This window comes from Caloenas nicobarica, chromosome Z (genome assembly GCF_036013445.1).
Source record: "Caloenas nicobarica isolate bCalNic1 chromosome Z, bCalNic1.hap1, whole genome shotgun sequence".
In the NCBI taxonomy this organism is placed as follows: Eukaryota; Metazoa; Chordata; class Aves; order Columbiformes; family Columbidae; genus Caloenas; species Caloenas nicobarica.
Genome location: NC_088284.1, coordinates 90542092 through 90564286, shown reverse-complemented (window position 1 = coordinate 90564286; position 22195 = coordinate 90542092). Strand labels below are relative to the sequence as shown.

General features: G+C 37.9%; 1 protein-coding gene across 1 annotated transcript in view; it reads right to left on the bottom strand.

The window, feature by feature from the left end:
• Positions 1 to 22195, bottom strand: part of DPYD (dihydropyrimidine dehydrogenase) — a 348521-nt gene that overhangs the window by 98269 nt on the left and 228057 nt on the right. The window contains exons 15-16 of the mRNA XM_065656297.1: positions 16355 to 16423; positions 13811 to 13894 (exon numbers count right to left, since the gene is read on the bottom strand). Coding sequence (XP_065512369.1) covers positions 13811 to 13894; positions 16355 to 16423 — 153 coding nt within the window. The remainder of the gene's footprint in view (positions 1 to 13810; positions 13895 to 16354; positions 16424 to 22195) is intronic.

Sequence of the window (22195 nt, the reverse complement as noted above, 5' to 3'; positions counted from 1 at the left end):
ATACTTCATTTATCTGCTGTATTTTTTTTTAAACAAACACCATTTAAATAAAAGCTTGGTGAAAATATCATCAGCTAAAACATAATATTGATTCATGCACTTGCACCTACAGGAATCTGTCGGTAATTTAATACCACATAAAGTCTCTTTTGGTATGAGATGTACAACAGTGTGTCTTCTGTCTTCCTGTTCTTAATCAAATATTGCTTGTTTATTCCAAAGGCACAGGAGATTTGAATGTTCCAGGGGTTGTCTTTTTACTTCCCTAAGCAGCAGTACAGAATCATTTTTCCTGAATATTCATTATAGCCTTGGGCTAGATGGAGCTTTTAATCCTAACTACTCATTGCCAATGGGTAGATATACTAGAGGAAAAACAACTATTCACCTTTTTTTCTGAATGATCACATGATAAGCTTAGCTACAACCATAACTATAAGAATAAGTCCTCAGAAATTAAAGCAGCAAGTTGTCTACTGATTGCATTTGGCATTGGTAATGAGATGAATCCCACGTCCTATCACGCCCAAGGCAGATACATCCTGCATGTTTAAAAAGGAGTGTGAAAATGCTGTGCATAGAGTAGGTCACCTCTCCTTGTGTTTCATGGAAAGAAACAAAACCATGAAGAGATTACCACAGAAGTGTCTGGCTGTTGTTTTTTTAGAAATTTTGACTTATTGCAGGGTGCTCATTTTTACACTATCCTGTTACTGCACATTGTATCCAGAACACGTCTCTGAGGTAGGGAAGTACTATTATAGCTGTTTAACAAATGGAGAGAGGAGAGTCAAATACACTGAGGTGCATCTCCTCAAACTCACCTTGTTTTGGTGCCTAGTTTTTACTAAGTCATTTACATAAGGATCTGAAAAGGTTTGTCCAGCAGATAACTGCACTTGATTCTATAGAATACCTTAAACCAGGAGACACTTTCCAAATGAACAAAAGAAATATTTTTAATACTTGAATTTAATCAGTTTTTCAGTGTATTTGAATAATGCAAAAGACAGAAATACAACTATGTTAGGATAATGTACCTGCTTTTCTTAACGATGCAAACAGTTCTTCGGAAGCACACATGTGAGTGTACATACATACGTACGTGTGCATACATAAAGAAAACAAATATCAGTCTGAAAGACGTCACAAAAATAAACCTGTTACGGAATTTCCCCCAAGAACTTCAGAAGGAAGGTTACGACTCAGTAGAGCACATTAGCTGATCTTGTCTAATTAGCGCTACAGAAAATGGACCATACCATGCAATCTTCAGTCCATCACTAATTACTATAATGGTGGCAGTTCTGTCTCACTAAGAACAGAGTAAGGTCCTTTGCAGTTGTGGAAATTATAAAAGCATAACTCATCTCAGATAGAATCCTGATTTGACATATCTGTGAAGGTTTTCTTCCATAGGACTACTGGAGATGTCATTACAGGTCATGCTGATGATTTGTGTAAGTCCATTATCCTGACTGTAATGATGGGAAGTCCTACATGGCACAGAGAATGTTGCAAGATCGATTAAGACCTTGCATGTAAAGTCCTTAAATCTCATCTATCACTGACTACAATGACCTAAACAAAGTTTCAAAAATTAAAACCCTTTCTTTAATGTAAGTCCGATCTTCCTCATAAACCTCGAGTCTTTGACAGCCACGAAACTATTCTCATATACATCTCCTGCCAATGAGTTTCATGGCTAAATCATACCTTATGTAAACCTGTTTGCAATTTTAAATACTGATACTAAGTTACAGAGGACTTACTTTGTCTGTGTTAATTTAACACACATGAAGCTGACGTGGGGTTTGCTATATATGGTTAATAGGCAAGTGGCACTGAGTCCCTCATCAGTGCATTCTTCTGGTAACATATTTTCTTTCTGTACTGGGATTTTAGAAAAATATCTTGTCATTCCCTTACCTCTATTATTGTTGAATGAATTTTTTATATGAAAAAATGTCCTAGAGTTAACTTCCTCATTCTGCACAGTAGAGACATTTTCCAAAAGAATCATAGAATCATTTGGGTTGGAAGGGACCTTCAAAGCTCATCTAGTCCAATCCCCCTGCCATGAGCAGGAACATCTTCACCCAGATCAGGTTGCTCAGAGCCCCGTCCAGCCTGGTCTTGAATGTCTCCAGGGATGGGGCATCTACCACCTCTCCGGGCAACCTGTGTCAGTATTTTACCACCCTCGTTGCAAAAAAATTTCTTACTCATGTCTAGCCTGAATCTCCCCTCTACTAGTTTAAAACCATTAGCCCCTATCCTACCATAACACTCCCTTCTAAAAAGTCTGTCCCCATGGATATGGATAGCATGGATAAGGATATCTACGGGAAAAGGAGGGAATGCTTTCATGGTCAGGAATGTCGTGAGCTAAGAAAAATTTCATAAGTGAGAATTTGCGAGATTCAGCTTTTAAATTTAATTCATGTACTATTCTCAGTTTACTGTTTCATTCCACAATAGTCTACAAGAGAAGAGTCAAACCTATCCTCAGTATAATTGCTGTCTGAGAGCCCGTGAGGACTCGGAGGCACTCTCATCTGAAAAACAAGGAGGAAAGGATCTTTCACCATCTGCAGATAACCTGCCTGCAATGGGTAGACTTCCCTCCAGGCCACACCACCCTTTCCTTGTGAACACGACAGTGGCACCACCTGCCACGACCTGCAGTTTAAATGCTGTGTCTATCACATATTTCTTTTCCAGATCAAACATGGATCCATAAATTCATTAGGAAATCAGAATTAAAAAAAATATATATTCTCTGTATGTGTGTAAAGAGCTACTCTTTTGTTATTCCTTCAAATGTGAAGAAAAAATATGGGAATTTCAGCTTAACGCATTACAAATTAGTATCTTTAGCGTTCTTTTTTTTTTTTTCATATTACTATTGATCTTTTCCACAGCTATCTTTTCTCTCTCCTCCTATGAGATATCCAACTTTGCCTTCATAAAACTGTCTCTCTCTAAATCTACTCAAAATTTCCACAGTACCTAAATACAGAATTGCAGTCAATCACAGTAGCAAAGGACACACCGTTTCTGAATCTCATGGTTAATTTTAATGTCTTCTCACCTCTGAGAAAGGGGCAGTTTGGGTTGTGCATTTATCCCGTTTCAAATGTAAATAGAGCTAACAATTTGTTTAAAGCCTGTAAATTAAGGGAAGTACTTCCCAGGATAGAAGACAAATAACTCCATATTTCTCATCTGGAGTAAAAAATGCTTCCTCATTTCTCAGTAAATTTGACAGGTTTTGGTCAACATCTATTGACCAAAGCTGTCAAAAAGAAAGAAATGAGGCAGTTTAACCTAAGGCAGGAATAACAGTTTTCACAGCTATATGTTAGGCTATCTATATATATTATGAAAAATTTCAAAAAATACCTAAACGACTTCAGAGGCTTTGGGTCAGCCTGGTCAACCCCACAGAAATGTAGCTGCTGGATGAGAGCTTATATCCTTCTGGCTAGAATCTATGATACGATATGATGTGATGTGAAACCAATGCCACAAAATAAACTTTTAGAGATAATGACAATATGTGAATTCAGGACTCCTTTTTTTTTTTCCAGTCAATACTGTACTGCCTTTTGGCATGAGATCCAAAATATACTGAATGTAGTGGATGCCTTCTCCATTAGTTTATAAAAAAAAAAAAATTACTTCAAAATTTCATTAGACATCTTCAATATAATCATACAGGAAAATCCTATTCAGGATAAAAATTCAAAACCATCCATAATTAGATCATTTCATATATTGTTCTGGGAGGATCAAAATGTTTTGTTTCAGTTCAGACCTTCAGCTTTTATTAATTAACTTGCACTTTGAAACAAGAGGTTTCAAAATGAAGTGGGCTTGTAGGAGTTTCTAAAAGATCAGAGATTAATATGAGAAGAATTAAGCAAGGTCCATATAGTTACCATTTAACTACACTACCATAGCAACGATATGTACAGTGACTATTGCTCACTGGTTTAATTCAAGGATATGCTTATTTTCTACTCTCTTACATACTCTAAAATATTCCTTTCTTTTAAAAGAAGTCTACTGGGTAAATTAAGACATTTGTGTTATTTCTACATAAGTGTTCTCTTTATAATTTGAACAAAAACTGTAATATTTTTAAACCGAAGAGGTATCATATGGCTTATAAACTAAGCATGCACTACGAGCGAAACAAGCACATTTTTCCTTACAAAATACTGCAGATTAAGATGTAGAAGTATAGCTTGGAAAATTCCCATTAGCTTTTACAGACGACATTAATTCTTTTTGTTATAGTCTTTTCACAGAGGCAAAAACATTACCATTTAAAGACCGTGTGACCGCTAGGTTTTTTTGGGGTTTTGTTTTTGTTTTTTGTTTGTTTGTTTTTTTAATAGGGATACCAGTGTTTCACTGGACAACATCAAGTCACTCTGGATTAGGTTGAGGCTTTGGTCATGGCTGAGCTGAGAAGTCAAAGCTCTTAGATCCAGTCTATACTGTGAGAGATAACAGCAGACATTGAGAAAAGCCAACATGAGACTATGGCACCACTGTGGTTCCTACTTCTCACAGTTAGGCTACTTCGAAAAACTTTAAAAAAAGAATTGGTGCATATAAAAAAAAAAGGAATTTCAAATTTAACAGTATTTACCCAAATAAACCTGAAAAGATTCTTGAAAAATTTTGACAGAATCAGAATCACCTAATAAATTTCAGTTTAAGAAGATCCCCATGTCTCTCTTCTTTCTTACTCTCATGTAATATCATGATCACTATTTCTCCCTTCTCCAACTCTACAATTAGAAACTCTGAAAGATGTTAAAAGAATAAAACAAATAGCCTTTGATCATGTGTCTCTACTCCAAATTAAAAAATAGGAACCATAAGTTGTTACAGCATTTCCTATTCTAGTACACTACTGGAGCTGCACAAATGAACAATGCTTAACAGTACATTTAGGAATAAAACAAACAAACAAACTCCTAAACAAACAAAAAACCCCGAACAGCAAACACTCTAAAACTTTTTAACATATGTAATCTAATAGCTGCCAATATTAATATAGGTCAGTACCCAAACTCAAGAATACATTTATCAAAGTGCTGTCCACCGTGGAAACCTTATTAGCAGCACAGCACTCCTGCACCCCTGCTTTGATAATGTAGCACCTAATGATTGAAAAAACAAAACAAACAAACAACAAAACCCCAACAACAACAACAAAACCAAACCACAACAAAACAAAACAAAACCCCAAACCAAACAATGTTAAGACAAGGTCAAAATGAGCTAGAAATTTTTGATTTCTACAAAAGTACAAAACAGAGATTTGTGTTGGGAGTTAGAGCAACGACAAGAGGGATGTCAAGATCAAGCACAACTGAGACTTGAAAGGTTTGTGGCTGTCTTTAGTCAGCATTGCAATTACTCCCTTTTTCAGATCACATAAAAGCTTTTTGTTTTCTCCTCGGCACGAAAAGAAAAACAATTTAATTTCTTTTGAAAACTGAGTCCTCTAAGTAGGTTGTCAAACTATAATGTTTTTCTTTTTTTTTTTTAATTAAAATTATAATCTAAGCAACCAGAAGAAACATCACTGTTGGAAAACTTTCTACTTTTAAAATTAACTGTAATTTTTTTTTTTTATTGTTGTAGTTACATGACAGGAAAAACTCTAAGTTTCATTGACACAGCTCAGTTAAAACTGTAGCAATCTTTATTTACAGCTATTGATTTTAATGCAACATTAAAGGAGTCAGACACACCCATTATTTTCTTTGGTTGTCAGAATAAAGGTTAATAATAGTTGGCCTGAAAGGGTGAAGCACAGACTGTCAGTTCAAATTAGCAAATCATTTGTTCCGGTACCAACTGGGCAAATACATTACAAATGAAAACTATGAAACTGCATGTGTACATTTTATAAACTTCTTGGAGATACTAGCTGGAAATATTTATTCAACAGTATTGGTATACACAAAGTGTTGACTAATAAAAATGCCTTTTTACCCCTGACAGAACAAAATATTTTATCTTGGTTGTTTCTAATCAACCAAAATAATGTTTCTCATAGCACTGTAAAAAAGTAGTATGAAGCACAATTAAACAATATTTCAGCTCTTTAGTTCATGCAGAGGTTACCTGCTAGGAGGCATAAAGGTTTGTTTAGGTTTACATCATACATGAAATATTTCAAAGGGAAGCATAGAACTCAAATACATGAGTGCTACAGCTACAAATAGCTTTTTCTTGCGGTCAGGTAGGCAAGCTTTCAGTCCTTTCCTATAATAAAGAGGCAGAAAATAACAAATAATTGAGGAAACCATAAACCTTTGAAACCATGAAGCTAAGGAATTCAAAACCTATGCTCTGAGAAGGATTTCACACTCAGTTTTAAAATGATCAGCATATGGGCCTGTATTCAGATTTGGTCTACTGTAAAGAGCAAAAATCCCGGCACACTGACTAACTTTACCGGGATGTGAGGCAAAATTTAAAAAGTGTGAGCCTAGTCCTGAAAATTCTTCTGCAGGCAGTGAAGAGACTAGTTAATATACTGTTAATTAACTTTATCAAATGGTGGCAAAAAACTGAAACCATAGAAAGAAAAAACTATAAATGTGCACTGCACAGTTAACTTTTATATTTTAAGGCTGTTCATCTTGGTGCACAATGTTATTTTACCTGCACATAGATACTTGTTGCTGATCATTTCCTTTCCAATAAATCCTGTTTACCATACAACATCGCCATGAACAACTGCAATACCTTATGCTGCAATCACATATCCAAAGGCAAAGCAGTCCACAGGATCTGGACATTTAACCCAAACATTTAACTATATAGACCACAGAAATAGGCTTTCCTGAGTTTTCTACATTTCCCTTTTCTGAAAGCTTCTCTGTGCATTAAAATACAACTGCAAGAATAAGTACAGGTTGTCATTTTGTTTAAAAAAAAAAAAAAAAAAGTTTTTCTTTCTTCCTGGAAGCACTTGCTATATACTCCATCGTAGTTAGGCTACTGAAGTGTCATTAAAACAGCCCAAATATTTTTGTTTCCTTTTTAGACAGTGGCAGATCACTGATATCTTGGCCGAACTGACCTGCTTTGTGACACCTTCTGTGACACCTCCTTTGTGACACCCGTCATCGCTAATGTGGATCTCAGCTGAAATGCTTCCATCACAGTGAGACTGAAAATCAGGTTATCCCCAACTTGCTTTCATGTCTTCAAGAATTTCAAGGAAACCGAATCAATTTTACATTTTCTAAGAAAATCCATTCTGTAGAGAATGCTTTCCATATATTAAAAAAAAGCCACCACACGTAAGTATTACTTAAAACCTTATTAACAGCCATAACATGTCATTAAAAAGTTTCAGCAGTCAGTGGTGCTGTTAACATTACTGTCCTATTTATTAACCCTTTTTACTTTCCATTTTGTCTTTTGAGTAATTCAATTAAAAATCCTTCAAAACAATAACAGTGGATTAAACGTTGTCAAACCGCAATATAAAATTACAGAATAGCGTTTGGATGATGCGTTTATTAAACTTTGCATCTTAATTCATTTCTTCTTGAGCCTAGGAGAAACAAAATTCTTAAGACAAAACAGCAATTGAGTGTCATACCTCATTTCTAAGTATTGTCTCTTTTTAAATGTTATAAAAAAAGAGAATACCTGAGGACATACAGGACATGGAAAAATCCATTTAGATTATGACATTTAATCACACCTGAATCCTGTGGGGGCAACAGAAAAGACAATGAATGCTCAGGTACCAGAGGCAGGCGAGTGATGTCCGCAGCCCAGGAGTGACCACAGAGTCAGACAGCTGCTTCGGTCCAGATTTCCAGTGAAACAGCTCATCAGTCAATTGTTACTTCGAAAGCAACTCATCATTACTTTATGAGGAATGTTTTAAAGAAGGAGGGAGTGGAAAGAGAAAGGGAAGAGATGTGAAACCAGGGAAGATGAAAAAATCATCCAAAGAGGTTAAAAGAAAACTGAACTATCATAAAGGATGAGGCCACGATCAGTGTAGCAGCCAGGAACATAAGCCCACAAAACACACCCCCCGGCCTGCAAAAAATTGTGTTGGATCCACGTTTGCAGGAGTTGGAGGGTGGAATCAGCAGCATCCCTTCTCCCTGCACACCCCAAATACTCTCCCAGCAAAACAACGCTCAGCACAGCACATCTCTCACCACCTGAACCAAGGAATCCGCATTTCTGAGGAGTTTGCACCCTGTGATTGAATATTCTGCATCTGCCTGAGCTTCTCCCGCAGCTGGACTACTAAGGCTCCTGCTCATATCCATCAGCTTGGGCAGTGGACAATTTCTCTTCCCTACCAGGCTGCCTAGGTTCTATGAAACTTACAGAAATTTCATATCTTTGAAACAGTTTCAACTCTGAGAAACATGACCGAAACATGTCATCGGGTTGAAACATGCCCGAAAGCAACAGAGGGCACCGACAGACACAAAGACACTGAGATCAGCGAGAATGGATCTTCTTAAGACCCCAGACAATGGATGAAAGTGGCCAATGCAAGAGAACAAGATGACATATAAATCCTGAAACTCTACCGCAAACACCAACACAAACCTCACTTCGATTATACTGGTTTATATTGGATTTGGGGTGTCAATGTTTCCGCTGCTGCTATAGCACAGTGTAACACCCCCCCTGTTGTATTTTGCATTAATTTGTTGTAGTTACTGATGCTTAAGAGAAGAGAGAGAACTAATACTGCCTGCAGGACTCAATGAATTATAGTTAACCAGCATATTATTGTAGGGTGATAGTAGAATGCCACATAACATAGATATAATCAAATTCTGTTTGGGGCATCATTTATTTAAAATACTTCAAGCTCCTTGCTGGCAGAGCTACAGCGAATTATCATGCTATGCTGTGCACTTCAATTAAAAAGCAGCCTCATCTTTCCTGTTTCCAAGGTACAGCAGAACAAATCTAATTGTGCCATGCAGCCAGTTCTCATCTTTCCAGAGTAACCAGGGCTTTGGGGTTTTTTTGCTTTTTGTTTTTAACAGATTTGTCTTCTTCTGAATGAGGCAATGTGGGCTTTTATGAAATTGCCTCCTAATTGCAGGTAATAAACATGGACACAGCCAGCAGCAGGGGCTGTAGCAAGTACAGTTTAAGTAAAATGAAAATAAAGATAAGAAAAGAACCATAAAGCAAGTTAATTTTACATATGATCTGAATAGTTAAACCACCAGGATCTGGATTTTGGTGCTCACAAAAGACATATATACGACTCCTTCAATGTAAACTAAAAAACCGCAAACAATCTTCCAAACCTACAGCTTATATGTGGAGATAAGCAAAGACTTTTTATATTTTGGAGGTTAGAAGGTAAGACTAATTAATGAGAAATATTTATAAGCCAGGATATTAGTAACTTTTAAAATATTTGCTTATAGCATAAAGAATGTCTGTTCTTGCACTTAGGCTGAGACTTTTGAATATCAGATTTGGCATTTTTAAAAAGTACAGAAGCACCCTCTGTGCTTTGGAAATTTAACTGCTGTGTTGCTTTCAACTTGAGATCTCACTTTTATACTGGTCATTTCACCCCAAGTGAGCAGGTGAGTCCTTGTGCTTCCTTTAATCCACTACTCACTCCCTATATTCGGTACAAAAGATGCAGCACCTTTGGACAGGAACTGAGCAGCGTGAACCCACAGAGTCACAGAAACGTTGGTCTGAGTGGGTTTCTGGAGGATGGGTAGTCCAAGCTCCTGCTCTGTGTGGGTCAAGCACCAAGCAGCTGAGGATGGTCATGGCTTTGTCTGCCTGAGCCCTGAAAACTCCAGAGCTGGAAAGGACACAGCCCTGCCAGACACCACGTTCCTGTGCTGCTTCACCTTCTCAGGGAATTTCTTCCTGATGCCCAACCTGAAACATTCAGCCTGCAATCCGTGGCCATTGCCCCTTGCTGCATCATCTGACGCTACAGAAAATCATCTTTCCCTCTTTGTAGCTACCCTTCGAGCACCTTTGTTACTAACATCCAAGCAGCCATAGGCTGCTCTTCCCTCTGTTGTTTTTCACTCCCCATTAGGCCAAGTAGGCTCACTGATATTTTTGAAGACTTTGGATATCACTTGTCCTAGTCGGTCTTATTCTAATGATTCCAACTATATGCACATTGTGCTTACTAGACCTGGGGTTTCATGTGAACAGCAAAGAATGACACAAAGCTTAGGAGGAATGCAAAATAAAACCCAGATTATTCACTCAATTCAACTATTTATGCATTCCTACCAGAGCAACTGGAGAGAACTATTGACTTTTGATCCAAAACCAAAAAGCCAAACACTTAAATTTGTTGATATCACATCACAGTAATGGTTCTGAACATTTAACGCCACTTTTTAGAAGGATAGGTTAAACAAACAAACAAACAAACAAACACATCTTTGCATGGTTTTCACTGAAGGAGCAAAAAGTGCACCACAAATACAACACCAGCAGTTAGACACTGAAATATCAGTGCTACCATCTCAGATGTTTGATTGATTTATTATTTGCATAATTTTAAAGAACTACAGTGGGGAAGCGATACCATCATTTTTTAATAAACTACTGTACACCATGTTGTCTTTATGTTTACTATTAAATGTTTTGTACACTTACATGATCTGATTCAAAGAAAATCCGTGCATTAGTGCTGTTAAACCTAATAATGAAAATTCTATTATGATTTTGAATGATATCCAACTTTTATACAGTTGCAGATTGTTATGAAAGAATACGAACCTTAGCTTTATTATCATTAATCATCATTAGTAAATATAATTGACATTTTATACAGAACCAGCTTTAAGTAACTTATTGGCAGCAATACAGATGCCTCTTAATATTACCCTCTGGCTAGCTATGCTGTTTGGGCGCCAGAGTGTCTGCACTAATGGCTTGGAATTAAAATCAAATAAAAACTGAGAACTGTAATTCAGTATAAAACAAACGACCATGCTTAGTACCAATTCTTTATATATATAATTTGGATGTATCTGTAATTTTAAAAATTTACAGTGGATATAAAACAGTGGAGGTGTTTTAGACTAGATAACAAAATAGGATAGAGAAAAAACAAATCTGATGTTCCCAGATTTCTACACTTACCCTTAGGCACACCATAGGAATTGAAATGAGGAGGAAAAGTAGACAGTGTAATTAACCTTTCCTTTCCTTTTTTTTTTAAACAACAACAACAACAAGGCAGAACATTTTGGACAGTATAAATCGTAAAGATATACATACATGTTTTTCTGCCATTATTTTTCATCTCAGCCATTTCCATAGTTTCCTGAGGATTTAATGTGCTTAGGCATGAAAAGGGACATAATCCTTAAAAAAATTTCCTGTGAAGATGCGGATTATGTTATCAAAAACATTTAAGAAAACCTGCTTTACTGTACAACCAGGAAAGCTGCTTTCTTTCAAAGCCTCATGCCCTAACTTCTAGATATTGAATGGATTTTTTTTTTTTTTTTTTTTTTTACAGAGCATACCTGAGCCCTCTCTTCCCCACAGCACCTATGTATGACCTACTTGACTTCAGCGCTGGGGGGAAAAAAAAAAAAATAGGAGTAGAATGAAAACTCTTCCTAGTACTTCCTCGTCTTATGATGGGACCTCCAGGGGCCACCACACATGGAAGCCCCCTGAAGGGCTATTGATAAATCTCTTTGCACATATCGTTATTTTATTCAGTTCATCCTCACCCTTTACTTCAATGCACTTCATTTAAAGCCTCTATAATTTAATTTTAGCCAACTCTGAGGAAGAACCTCAGGATCTGGTCCTCTCAAGATGTCTTATTTTATTCATTTATTTGTCTAAAGAATTAGATTATTTTCTGAGCTCTCATTTTGCTGAGACAGTTAAGCAAATGCAAGAATATATTTAAATGAGAGTAGTATATATTAAACATTCAAAAGAATATCCATACTGTACAGGGAAGAGAAAAATATTATTATACAAACATATATGTATATATAATGTAATTTTCTTCTTGCTTTATGGATCTGATCTCCTCTAAGGAGAGTCACAAATCCACACGATAGCCCTGAGTGCTCAGATTTTGCATTTGGTTCTCTGATTTTACAATAGCTGAAAGATATGTAAAAACTCATGTACCCAGACAGCTCCCTACTGACTACACATCTAAGCAACTTCACATGCATATATTATTCCAACCAGTGAAAGCTGGAAATAACATATGCCTTAAAAAAAAAAAAAAAAAAAGGAATGGCAAATAAAACCCCATGCTTGAAAGGAGTCTGTTTCTTCCATGTGAAACTTTCCGGGCTCTCCCTGTCCAAAGCACACCCTCCGCAGTGTGCTGCCATCTCTGGTGGGGACAACCCAAACTACTGAGCTACGCTCTGCAGAGCGAAGGGTGGGACTTGCCTCAAACTTATAAAAACAGCTACTATAGCTCTTTGTTGTGGAGTGCAACTCAGGGGAAAAAATAATAATGACTATTCCCATTTTGCTAGTGTGGTCCTGGAAGGTTTTTATAATTCTCTCTTTTTTAATCATAATTTGGGTAAATGACCAGTAGCCATGAAAAGCATCCAGATTACATCCATTAAAATAATAATCTATAGCAAGGAACAGATTGACATTGTTTTGTTCACAGAAAATAAACTGCCCCATGCAAGTATTACTATGACAAAGCTATATCTGAAGCGTGTCCACAGTTGCATTGGAAGGATTACAGCTGCAACTGCCTCCCTACTAAAAGTTTTGGGAAGTTAATGGTTCAGTTCTTTAAAATTGTGTGTTCAACTGAGGAAGTCAGGATGAATTAAGATGTCTACTAGCTCTGTCCAAGGAGATCAACTGAACAGTGTGTGTCGATTTCAGGGCATGTAACCATGATTCCCATTCTGCATCTCTCTCCTTTTTCCCCTGTCCCCAAAACACGGTAAGATTGGAAATCAACCAGGCTTCAGACTTCTGAAACATTGACGGTCAAACCTTAGGAAATCTCTCCTGGTAGGCCGTGAACCACATTTGGGCATGTTTCAAAGCCAAAACAAATTTGAAACCATGACCAAAACATGCAAAAAATGTGAAAACTTCAAAAGGATATTAGTATGACAATTGGCTTTTGTGCATGTTTGTTTCCTTTTCATGGGCAAAACAACACACATACTCCTAATTTAAGTCATGGGATGTATTGATAAATCTCTGCATCAGATTTCTACATGGCAGAGACATCAAGTATGGTAATTCCAACCTAAACTGTACAAAGCATCAAATCTATAGAGTACAGGACACAGGCTCCTATAGGAGATGAAGTTAACTGTAGGTGCACTACCAGAATGTACGCCCTATTCCAGATTAGTTAGGTCCACATGCTAAAAATTGTGAAACAAAGTCTGTGTATATCTCATGTCCTTCAAAAGCATTAGTTACCTGGTTGTGATCTAAAAGATACCTTGAAGGTACTGAAATGGAAACCGACAAATTCTCTCCAAGTGCTTTTTGGAAATTATTTGTTTTAATCTTGTTCCTTGTCAAATACATAATGCATTTTTGTTCTCAGCAAAACTAAGCATTTTGTATATTTTCAGCTTCTGTCTTTTTTTTTCCTTTCCCCTGCTTTCAGTACTAAATATTTAAACACATTCAACCTAAAAACCTCAAGCTAGTAATCTGCTGCTTGTATCTTCCCCCTGAGGTGGAACTATCAGTGTGGTGGCGCAGGGTCGCTGAGGACACGTGAAAGAGATTGCAGTTACAGTCCTACCTGCCCACAGGCCAGGCCCATGCCTCTCTCCCCCATACCATGAGGACATGATAAATTCAGCTCCAGCGCATCTGCACCAGCAACCTATGAAACATGCAAAAGAAAAAAAAATGCAAAATTAACTTAAAGTACTCTTTCCTGTAGCATTTACTGTTCACGTTAAATAGATTTCTTTAGACATTTGATTTTTTTTTTTTAAAGCGAGAAAGCTATGGTTAGGATAGCCTGAAAAATAAATGTGTTGATGATTACAAAGAAAAATTTCAAAAACTGGTGTGGCTTCCCAAAATTACAAAGGAAATTAAAGTAAACAAATAAATGTAAAAGAGACAAGTACAATAAGGACTTGGTTCTGGAAAATGTTAAAGAATGAAATGTAATTACAGGGCCTTAGGGCAGCACCGAGAGTGAGGTTCAGCAGTCAGTGCTACCCAGGTGCTTCTGTGCGCTGACAAACTGTGAGTCAGTGGTAAATTTCCCTTGCTGCTTTAATGAATTTAGCCTCTAAATTTTCTGCAGGCATCTGTACTGTGCTTTTGTCATTAAATATTTTTGTTTCTGAAGTCAAACAAGAGAGTATTAAAAAAAACCTATACAAACATATCATTGATGCTAATTTCTCTTCAGCACCCCCATTAGCTACAATTAGAAAGGCAAAGGAGCCGAGGTGGGCAAGGGCAGCACACAAACAGGCTCCTCTGTCTCCCTGCTGAACCACTCCGGTCCGAGACGAGGATTTCTCCCATTGCCTCCCACACGGCTGTAACTAGCCTTTTGGTTTGCATTTGCATTTTGTTTTTGCTTATTGAACTGGAGTAACTTTCCCTGCTGCGTGGCCATGGTTCAGCAGCTCTCCGAGCGGGCAGAGCCATCCATCACTCTCAGGGCTCCTCCAGGTCCTGGCCCGCTCTGCCAGCCCGGCCGAGCCGCTGCTGCCGCTGTCGGCCCCGTGACAAGCTGACCTTTCGTGCGAATAGGTCGTCCTCCTGCCGAGAGGCAGCGCGGTACCTTCTGGGGCATCTGCTCTTTGGAAAGCCACATCTATTACCTTCTAGGTAGGATCCTATGCATTCGATTAAATATCACTGCTCCTCAGCTGTGGATTCCAGAGCGCCCCAAACAAGGGTGCTGCTCTCCGTAACACAGAGACTTACAACTGTTTTGTGGGAGAAAGCTATATCGCATACGTTACACGTTACTGAGCGCATTTAGGTAACTACTTTTTTCTAAAGGTACAAACAAGTACAAACACAGGTTGAAAATATCTGTCTTAAAATCGGATAGTAGCACCACTGGATTAAAAAAGAGAAGCAAACTGCACAATAAAGCCATTCATCTTAGTCAGTTTAAGAGCACTACTGCTCCTGTCAGGCACATATTCTACAAAAGATTTCATGGTCAATTAGGTAAATACAGGTATAAAATGGACCAGCATTGAAGATCACCAAGCCAATTACTGATTAATGTTTAATTTCACTTCCCTAAGTCCCCAAAGTGATTTTTTCCTCATAGGTTTAAAATGCCCAAAGAAAATAGAGGTGTCTTCCCATGTCATCACAGGAGGGCTTAAGCGTACTGTGAATAAAGAAGAAACTATGCCCAAACATACACATTCAGCCATATGAAAACACAAATTCAAAACATCTGCACTCACATCTACACATACATAAACACATATATACACAATATATATACATAATATTTATAAAACATTTAAATATGAGCTGCTAATGCTAGCAATACTGATAAGCTAATTTTTTTTCTTTACTGAAATTTGTTTAAACCTTCCTTTATTGATCTGAAACAATACTTTATTTGTTTTATTTAAAAACAAAAACCTTGTGTTACATTCAGATATAGACACCTCTTCTGAATTAAATTATTGCAGTCTTAATCAACTATTTCTTATACTATTCCCTACAGATACAGGTACGTGTTTTTTAATAGCTTTTTTTCCTTCAAATTGAATAGAAATTTCAGGTGCATAGTCTGTTTGCATTTGTGTAAGATTGGATTTATATTATAGGAAGCCTGCTGAGTGCTATTATATACGCTGGCTTTCTCTGCTATCATTTTTGAAAGTCTGTATTAAAACTAGAATAGCATTAAATGAGCCTTTTATACTTTAAATATTCAAGAGTTTTATATTCAAAATTTCTTCTGGTGCTGTCAAACTAGTGTGCCTGTAGGCAAGGTAAGATCAAGTTAGGATCTCAAAGGTAGAATTAAATTTTATCAGGGCATCCGTCATAATATACAGCTTGCTTAATATGCAAATAAAAAGTATATAGATTCAAAGACTACAGGCTTTCCAGGTACTGTTTAAAAATCCAAGGGACCATTTTTATGGAACAGATTTCCTTTAAATTTACATTTCCATCATTTTAATGAAAACACAGAATAAACAAATTATAATGGACATGCTTTAAATTCTCATTTTTCACTTTGAATCCATTTCTTTCAAGAAAGTCCTTATTGCAGCTCTTGTTTTTAAGGAAAATAAAAAAAAAGACAAATGCAGAAACACATTTAGGAAACCATTACCTCAGCCATTTTTGAAAGTTCAGTCCAGTCCTCCTTGCTATAGCTGCACATGATACTGGCAATCAGAATCTGAAAAGAATATATACACAATCATTTTAGGCTATGTTACCAGATTTTGTAATATAGTACATTACTGCGACTCTAGACATAAACTACCACTACCTGTATGTGGGAACTACAAGATGTATACTGCTAGCATGTATAATGAAATATAGCTGTGCATTTCATTGGGGATGAGAAATGGCATGCAACGTCATCTATTTTAACCATAATTTTTAAGTCATTAAGGAAATCCAGCAGGTCTAGTCAAACACATCGATGAATTTGCATTTTCTTTGTCATGAGATAAAGCAAGACCAAAGGCCATCCTAGACACAGAGCCCACCAGGAACACTGCCAAACATAGCTGTTTCTGAGGTCAGAGGAATTAAGTTATTTACTATTTATACAACGTCAGAAGCACCTGGGTCTCTTTAGAGGTAGGCAGGACAGAAGCGCAAGAGTTTACAGTCTAACACGGCAGCAACACGAACACAATGTTCCAGCTGACTTCCAGAAGCTGGGATACACCAGAACCAGCCCCTGGCATCTCACACTACACAAGTTAAGGACACTGACAGGCAGCCGGGAATGTTTGGTGTAGACGCAAATGGGGGGGAGATTTGTAAGACATAGGGAAAAATCTGGAAGGACTGGGAGGGTAGCACAGGGAAACTCCAGCTTGTTTTTTCCCACCATACGTATTTGATTTCCTACTCGCTGGCCGTGGCACCAGTTCCCCGAGAGCTGTTTCTGTGCATTGCCTTTCCTCCTTGCTGCGCCGAGCAACTTTCAGGTTCAGGTTCTCCCTGTAACTGCAGCTTACTCTAAAACCCCTATTGAGGTTAAAGTTTTTAGGTAAAATAACTTCTAATAGGATTCTTCTGGCAAGGCACCTTTTCAGTTGTGTACAGTGCTATCTACTGTTAAACGAATGTTAACTACTCCCCCAGTAAATGTCCAGTGCAAGTAACAAAGTTAGTTTCTAATTAAGACTAAAACAAAACCACATGTTGGGGACCCATCACATATCATCAGACACTGAAACTCTCCAGTTGATACATTCATGGTGAGATCAGTGGAGAATTCACCCCAGGAACTCCTGTGTGATGGACTTCTTAGAAGGATGAGGTTTGCAAGGAAAAAAACCCCATCAGATATCTGTATTGCAGCAGCTAAAAAGTTAAATCAGAAAATGAAACCATGGAACTCATGAGCACACTGCTGGATCAGTCTCCATTTGAAGGAAATGCCACAAGAAGAGAACAGAAAAACATCTGGTCTCACTCTTGTGTATTTGCCCTCTTAGGTGATATCTATAAGAGTTTCAAATGTAAGTTTGATTCATATGTAGCATGAAATTTGGTTTTAATGGTTTTGCTCGCCAAGCAAGTTTTACCATTGGCATTAATATCTGGGACAGGCCTAATCTGTCACTCGCAGTCAGTACAACGCTTGAGCTTTCCAATAATGATGAGGCTTAATGACTCGTTCATATAAGGCAAAATCCTGAAAAGGTGTGGAAAAATTGTCCAACACACACAATTGTTGGAAACTGTAAACTCTCAAATTATCTCCGTAAGAAGGATGAGATATTTAGTATCTTTAGAAGGGAGAGAAATATACTTTGAAAAGGAAGGCCGCTATGGACAAAATCAGACAGGGTGAGGTTAAATTCTATTCACTTAAAAGGGCAGTACCACTTATCATCATCATTATTTCCATTATTTCTATTATTTTCCTTTGATGAATCTTCACCTATCAATCTACCACCCACCTACCTACCTGCAGACTACTGACCCATCCACCTTTCTGGCTGAGATGGGAGCCTTTTGAGAAGGAAAGCAGCTGATGAATTACCTGCCTCGCCTGCAGGTGCCCATTTGCGTGCACCTCTGGCATAAATATAAGACCAAGCTTTTCATTCAACGCACACAGTCATTATTTTCCATGCTTTCGTCCCCCTCTTGACAAAGGAAAAAACTGTCTTATACCATACTTTTTTCTATTGTGAAAAATCTTACATAGCTGCATAGGTCAAATGCTAACGAAAAAAAATTTGCACTATCCTACTTGAATATTCAAGATAATTTGAGTATTCGGGAAATAAATATAAAAATCTTTACATGTACTAATATTTTTAAAAACACAATTTGTAAAAATTCAGTTTAAGAAAGTATATATGAGAAAAAATGAGAGTAAGAAATCAGTTAAAATATACACCAACTGGAAGTTAACTAGAAACCGTATCTTGCCAAATTCATGTTTTTTATAAACTAAATAAAACAAAACAAAGAACCCACAAAACCAACCAAAACAAAACCAACAACAACAACAAACACCCCCAAACCATTCAGACACTGACATTATAAGGATTTTCATAGCTGCAGTCACAATCCAAAGCATATCAGAAACATACACAATTCAGCTTTGAAACAAACAAAATTTTTCAGCAGGGAAAGTTGTAAGACAAGAAGGGCAGCTGACTAGATACACAAGTAGCTGAGCTAGGTTATGTCAAGTGTTATTAATGAAAGTTGAAAATTCTGCTGGGAGTGTGCAAAAGAGGAGGAATGAGATCTGTGATGTTTCAAAGTGCTGTTAATCAAGACAACATGTTTATTTAATATTGATTAGTTTTAGCATTCACATTTAAAGTTAAGAACATAGTTTTGACGGAAGCAGTGGTTTATAATAACAAAAATGACTGAAAGCAAAAACTACATTTCTTCCACGGCTGTTTACATGAAAACCATGATCTCCAAGGGAAAAAATGAAGGGGAGGGCGGGGGGGAAGTAGGTATTTTATTCTGCTTTCCCCCGCAAGTGTTCACTCATAACTTGAAATTAAACTTAATTCCTAGGTAGAAACAGATCCTTCAGCACTCCATGTTAACAAAACTGTCCTTCCTCAAGTAACTATTCTTCCCCAAAATGCCTCTATGGTCTTTTCATTTGGAGTCAGTACCCATGACAAAAAATAATCATTATTGTATGTGGACATTTAGGGGCACTATCTGTGGTATTTGAGGTTTGAATCTACTCCTAAAATCACACAGAGGAATTTGTAAAGAAAACATAGAATATTATCTCCTATTACCTAGAGAGAGAACAGCAAGGGACAAGTAACGAATGATAAAAATCGGAGTTTTTATTGGAAAGTAATACGCAGAAATTGTATCACATTTCAGCCTCTCAGTCTCTTCTCACTATTTCAATTTTTTTTTTTTCTTTTACATCTTTGGTGCCTATAATCCCATGTACCACCTTACCATCCCTGCAAATTTAATAGCCCCAAACAGCTGGTATCTCATAAAAGTCCAGCGCATGGCCCAGCCCAGGAGCACCCCCGAGAGCACATCCACCCTCTTGACTCCTGAAATTCGCAGTGCCAACCTGACATGAGTTTAATTATATAATAGCTGTTTGAACCACAAGTGTGAGGCTGCACCACGCTTGCCCGGCTTACAAAAGCAGACACTGACAGACCTTACAATGAAGCTGCTGCTAAAGTGTAGTGAGTGGTAAATGAAGGCTGACTAATTGCAGCTTTGTCATAGCCCGGGTGAGGGCTGCCTGTGACGCCACGCGTGACTGAAGCACAGTGGGATCCCTGGCCCGTCCCTGATTCCAGATCAGAAGCAGAGCTGGCACGTGCTGTTCCCTCTTCTCCATCCAAACTGCTATTTCGCCTGTTGTTGAGCAATCCTGCCTGCTCCGCCCTGCGTCAAGGAGTGCGGTGGCCCTGCAGACACCGTCCCTCCCCGATGATCACCGTAACAGATGTCACTAGACAAGGTCTTTATGCCCTGACACTGCACAAGGTGATAGACCATTTCTCCAAATGCCTATAAAGGAATGAACGCCTCTTTGTAACATCAAAGACTGTTCTGTGTAGAGGATTTACTTGATCATTCATGGAAGAAGGTCTACAAAAAAACTTTTTCTTTGTTGGAGGGAGGGAAGATGCAAAAGGGAGGGTATATAATGCACCATTTAGGATGTGATTATAAGATCAATATAGTGTAGCTAAAGCACCTAGTAAAAAACTACATTTCATACAATTCTGTAACTAAAGCACTAGTAGTTGTTCTACTTAAAAGGAGACTGACAAGGTACTTCTCATAATCCTTAAAACAATTTTTCTCTCTGTTTATAATAATCCCCCGGAAGCTTAAACTAGAATCCATTTCCCTTGTGAATGTGTGTGGGTTTGTTTGTTTGTTTTGGGGGGGTTTTGTTTGTTTGTTTTCTTTTTCTTTTTTTCCTCTTCCATTATCTCTGTGTGGATGTCTCATGAATGCAACAGCATTAAAAGAAATAAAAAGGATGAGGTTCACCACTGTGTATGTTTTTCAAGTGATCTTTCTTCCCTAGCACACAGAATTCACTGCAAGAGGTTGCAAAACAAAAGGAAGGAGGAAAAAAAAGTAACTGGGCCTACTTTGGGTCAGACAGTCCTGAGAAAATCTATTTAAAGCCAGACAGCAGTAAAACTCTAGGTAGACAATTACCATTTGTCCTGTACTGCTCTGCAGGGAATAAGGGAGTTTCAGTACACTCGAAGAGTCTGAAAAAAATCTCAGGGGGCTGGATTTAAATGTGAACACTGTCAGTTCCTGCAAATTTAAGAAAACTTCCCAACAGATACAATGGAACCAAAATCCTCTACCCTCACACCTATAATAACCATATTTACTTTGGTCCTCTAACGCAGGCCATAGCCCTTATCGGTTCCTAATCTGTTCTTCCAGGTCTGCGTATAATCTCCCTGCACTTCAGGAAATTCAGCCACCCGTGTAATTCCTGCTTCCTCTTCCCTCCCTTCTCACTGCCGCACCAGGCTTGAGGACAGCTCTGCACCAAGTGTCCATGGATGCTCCGTTTAGACACTGCTGCTGGCCTCAACCTGCATCCCCTTCTTCTTTCTCAAACACTTGCAAAAATCCCCAGGATTTTATTTTGATATGCACAGCCCTTGGAGAAATAGAAAGAGATTCTTAACATCGACTTTAAGAGACCTTTCCCCCAGAAGCTCTAAAATCAAGAGAAGCTTTCAAGAAGGCTGAAGGACTGGTTTTGTAACAGCTACCTGGAAGCAGAGATATGGAACAGGATAATTGCTGTGGATAGAGGATGTGCCAAGACTGAAGACTACATTAAAAACCAGATTTCAAATACCTACAAAATTATTCTTGATCAATCTAAACTTCAGAAAGTATTTGTGTTTGGGTTAGATGGAAAGACATCAATCTTCCTTTCAAGATACATTTCTTCTTCTCAAACACCACAGGATAGCCTTGCCACACTACCTGCTCAGTCTGAACAAACCCAAATGTTTTTAACCAAAATTCCTCAGGAAGCTTTTACTAGGAAGAGCTCAGCACTGAAGATACAGGCTTTCTAAAACAATGGCAAAAATAACATATTTAGTTCATCTCTCACCACTGGAAAAGACACAAGCACATTAGGCCAGGAGAACTTGGCAGCTGAACTGCTACTTCACAGTGTTAAAATCCCCCCATCTGTCTCAAATGAGGGGTACGTGCACTCAGTTCTGACCCATGCCATCTCTCGCCCATACACCGTAACGAGCTGACACACTCGAGAATTTCCTGAAGGTCCTGCACACGTGTAGCTACAAGAACATGTGTTACTCCAGGTGCTTGGAGAAAAGCTAACAAAGAACACTGAGCACTCCTTAGCTATTTCAATGACACGATAAACAATCCTTTAAATATTTGAGAAACACACGTGCTGCATATAGACTTCACATAGTTTTTTCACACATGAAAGAATGAA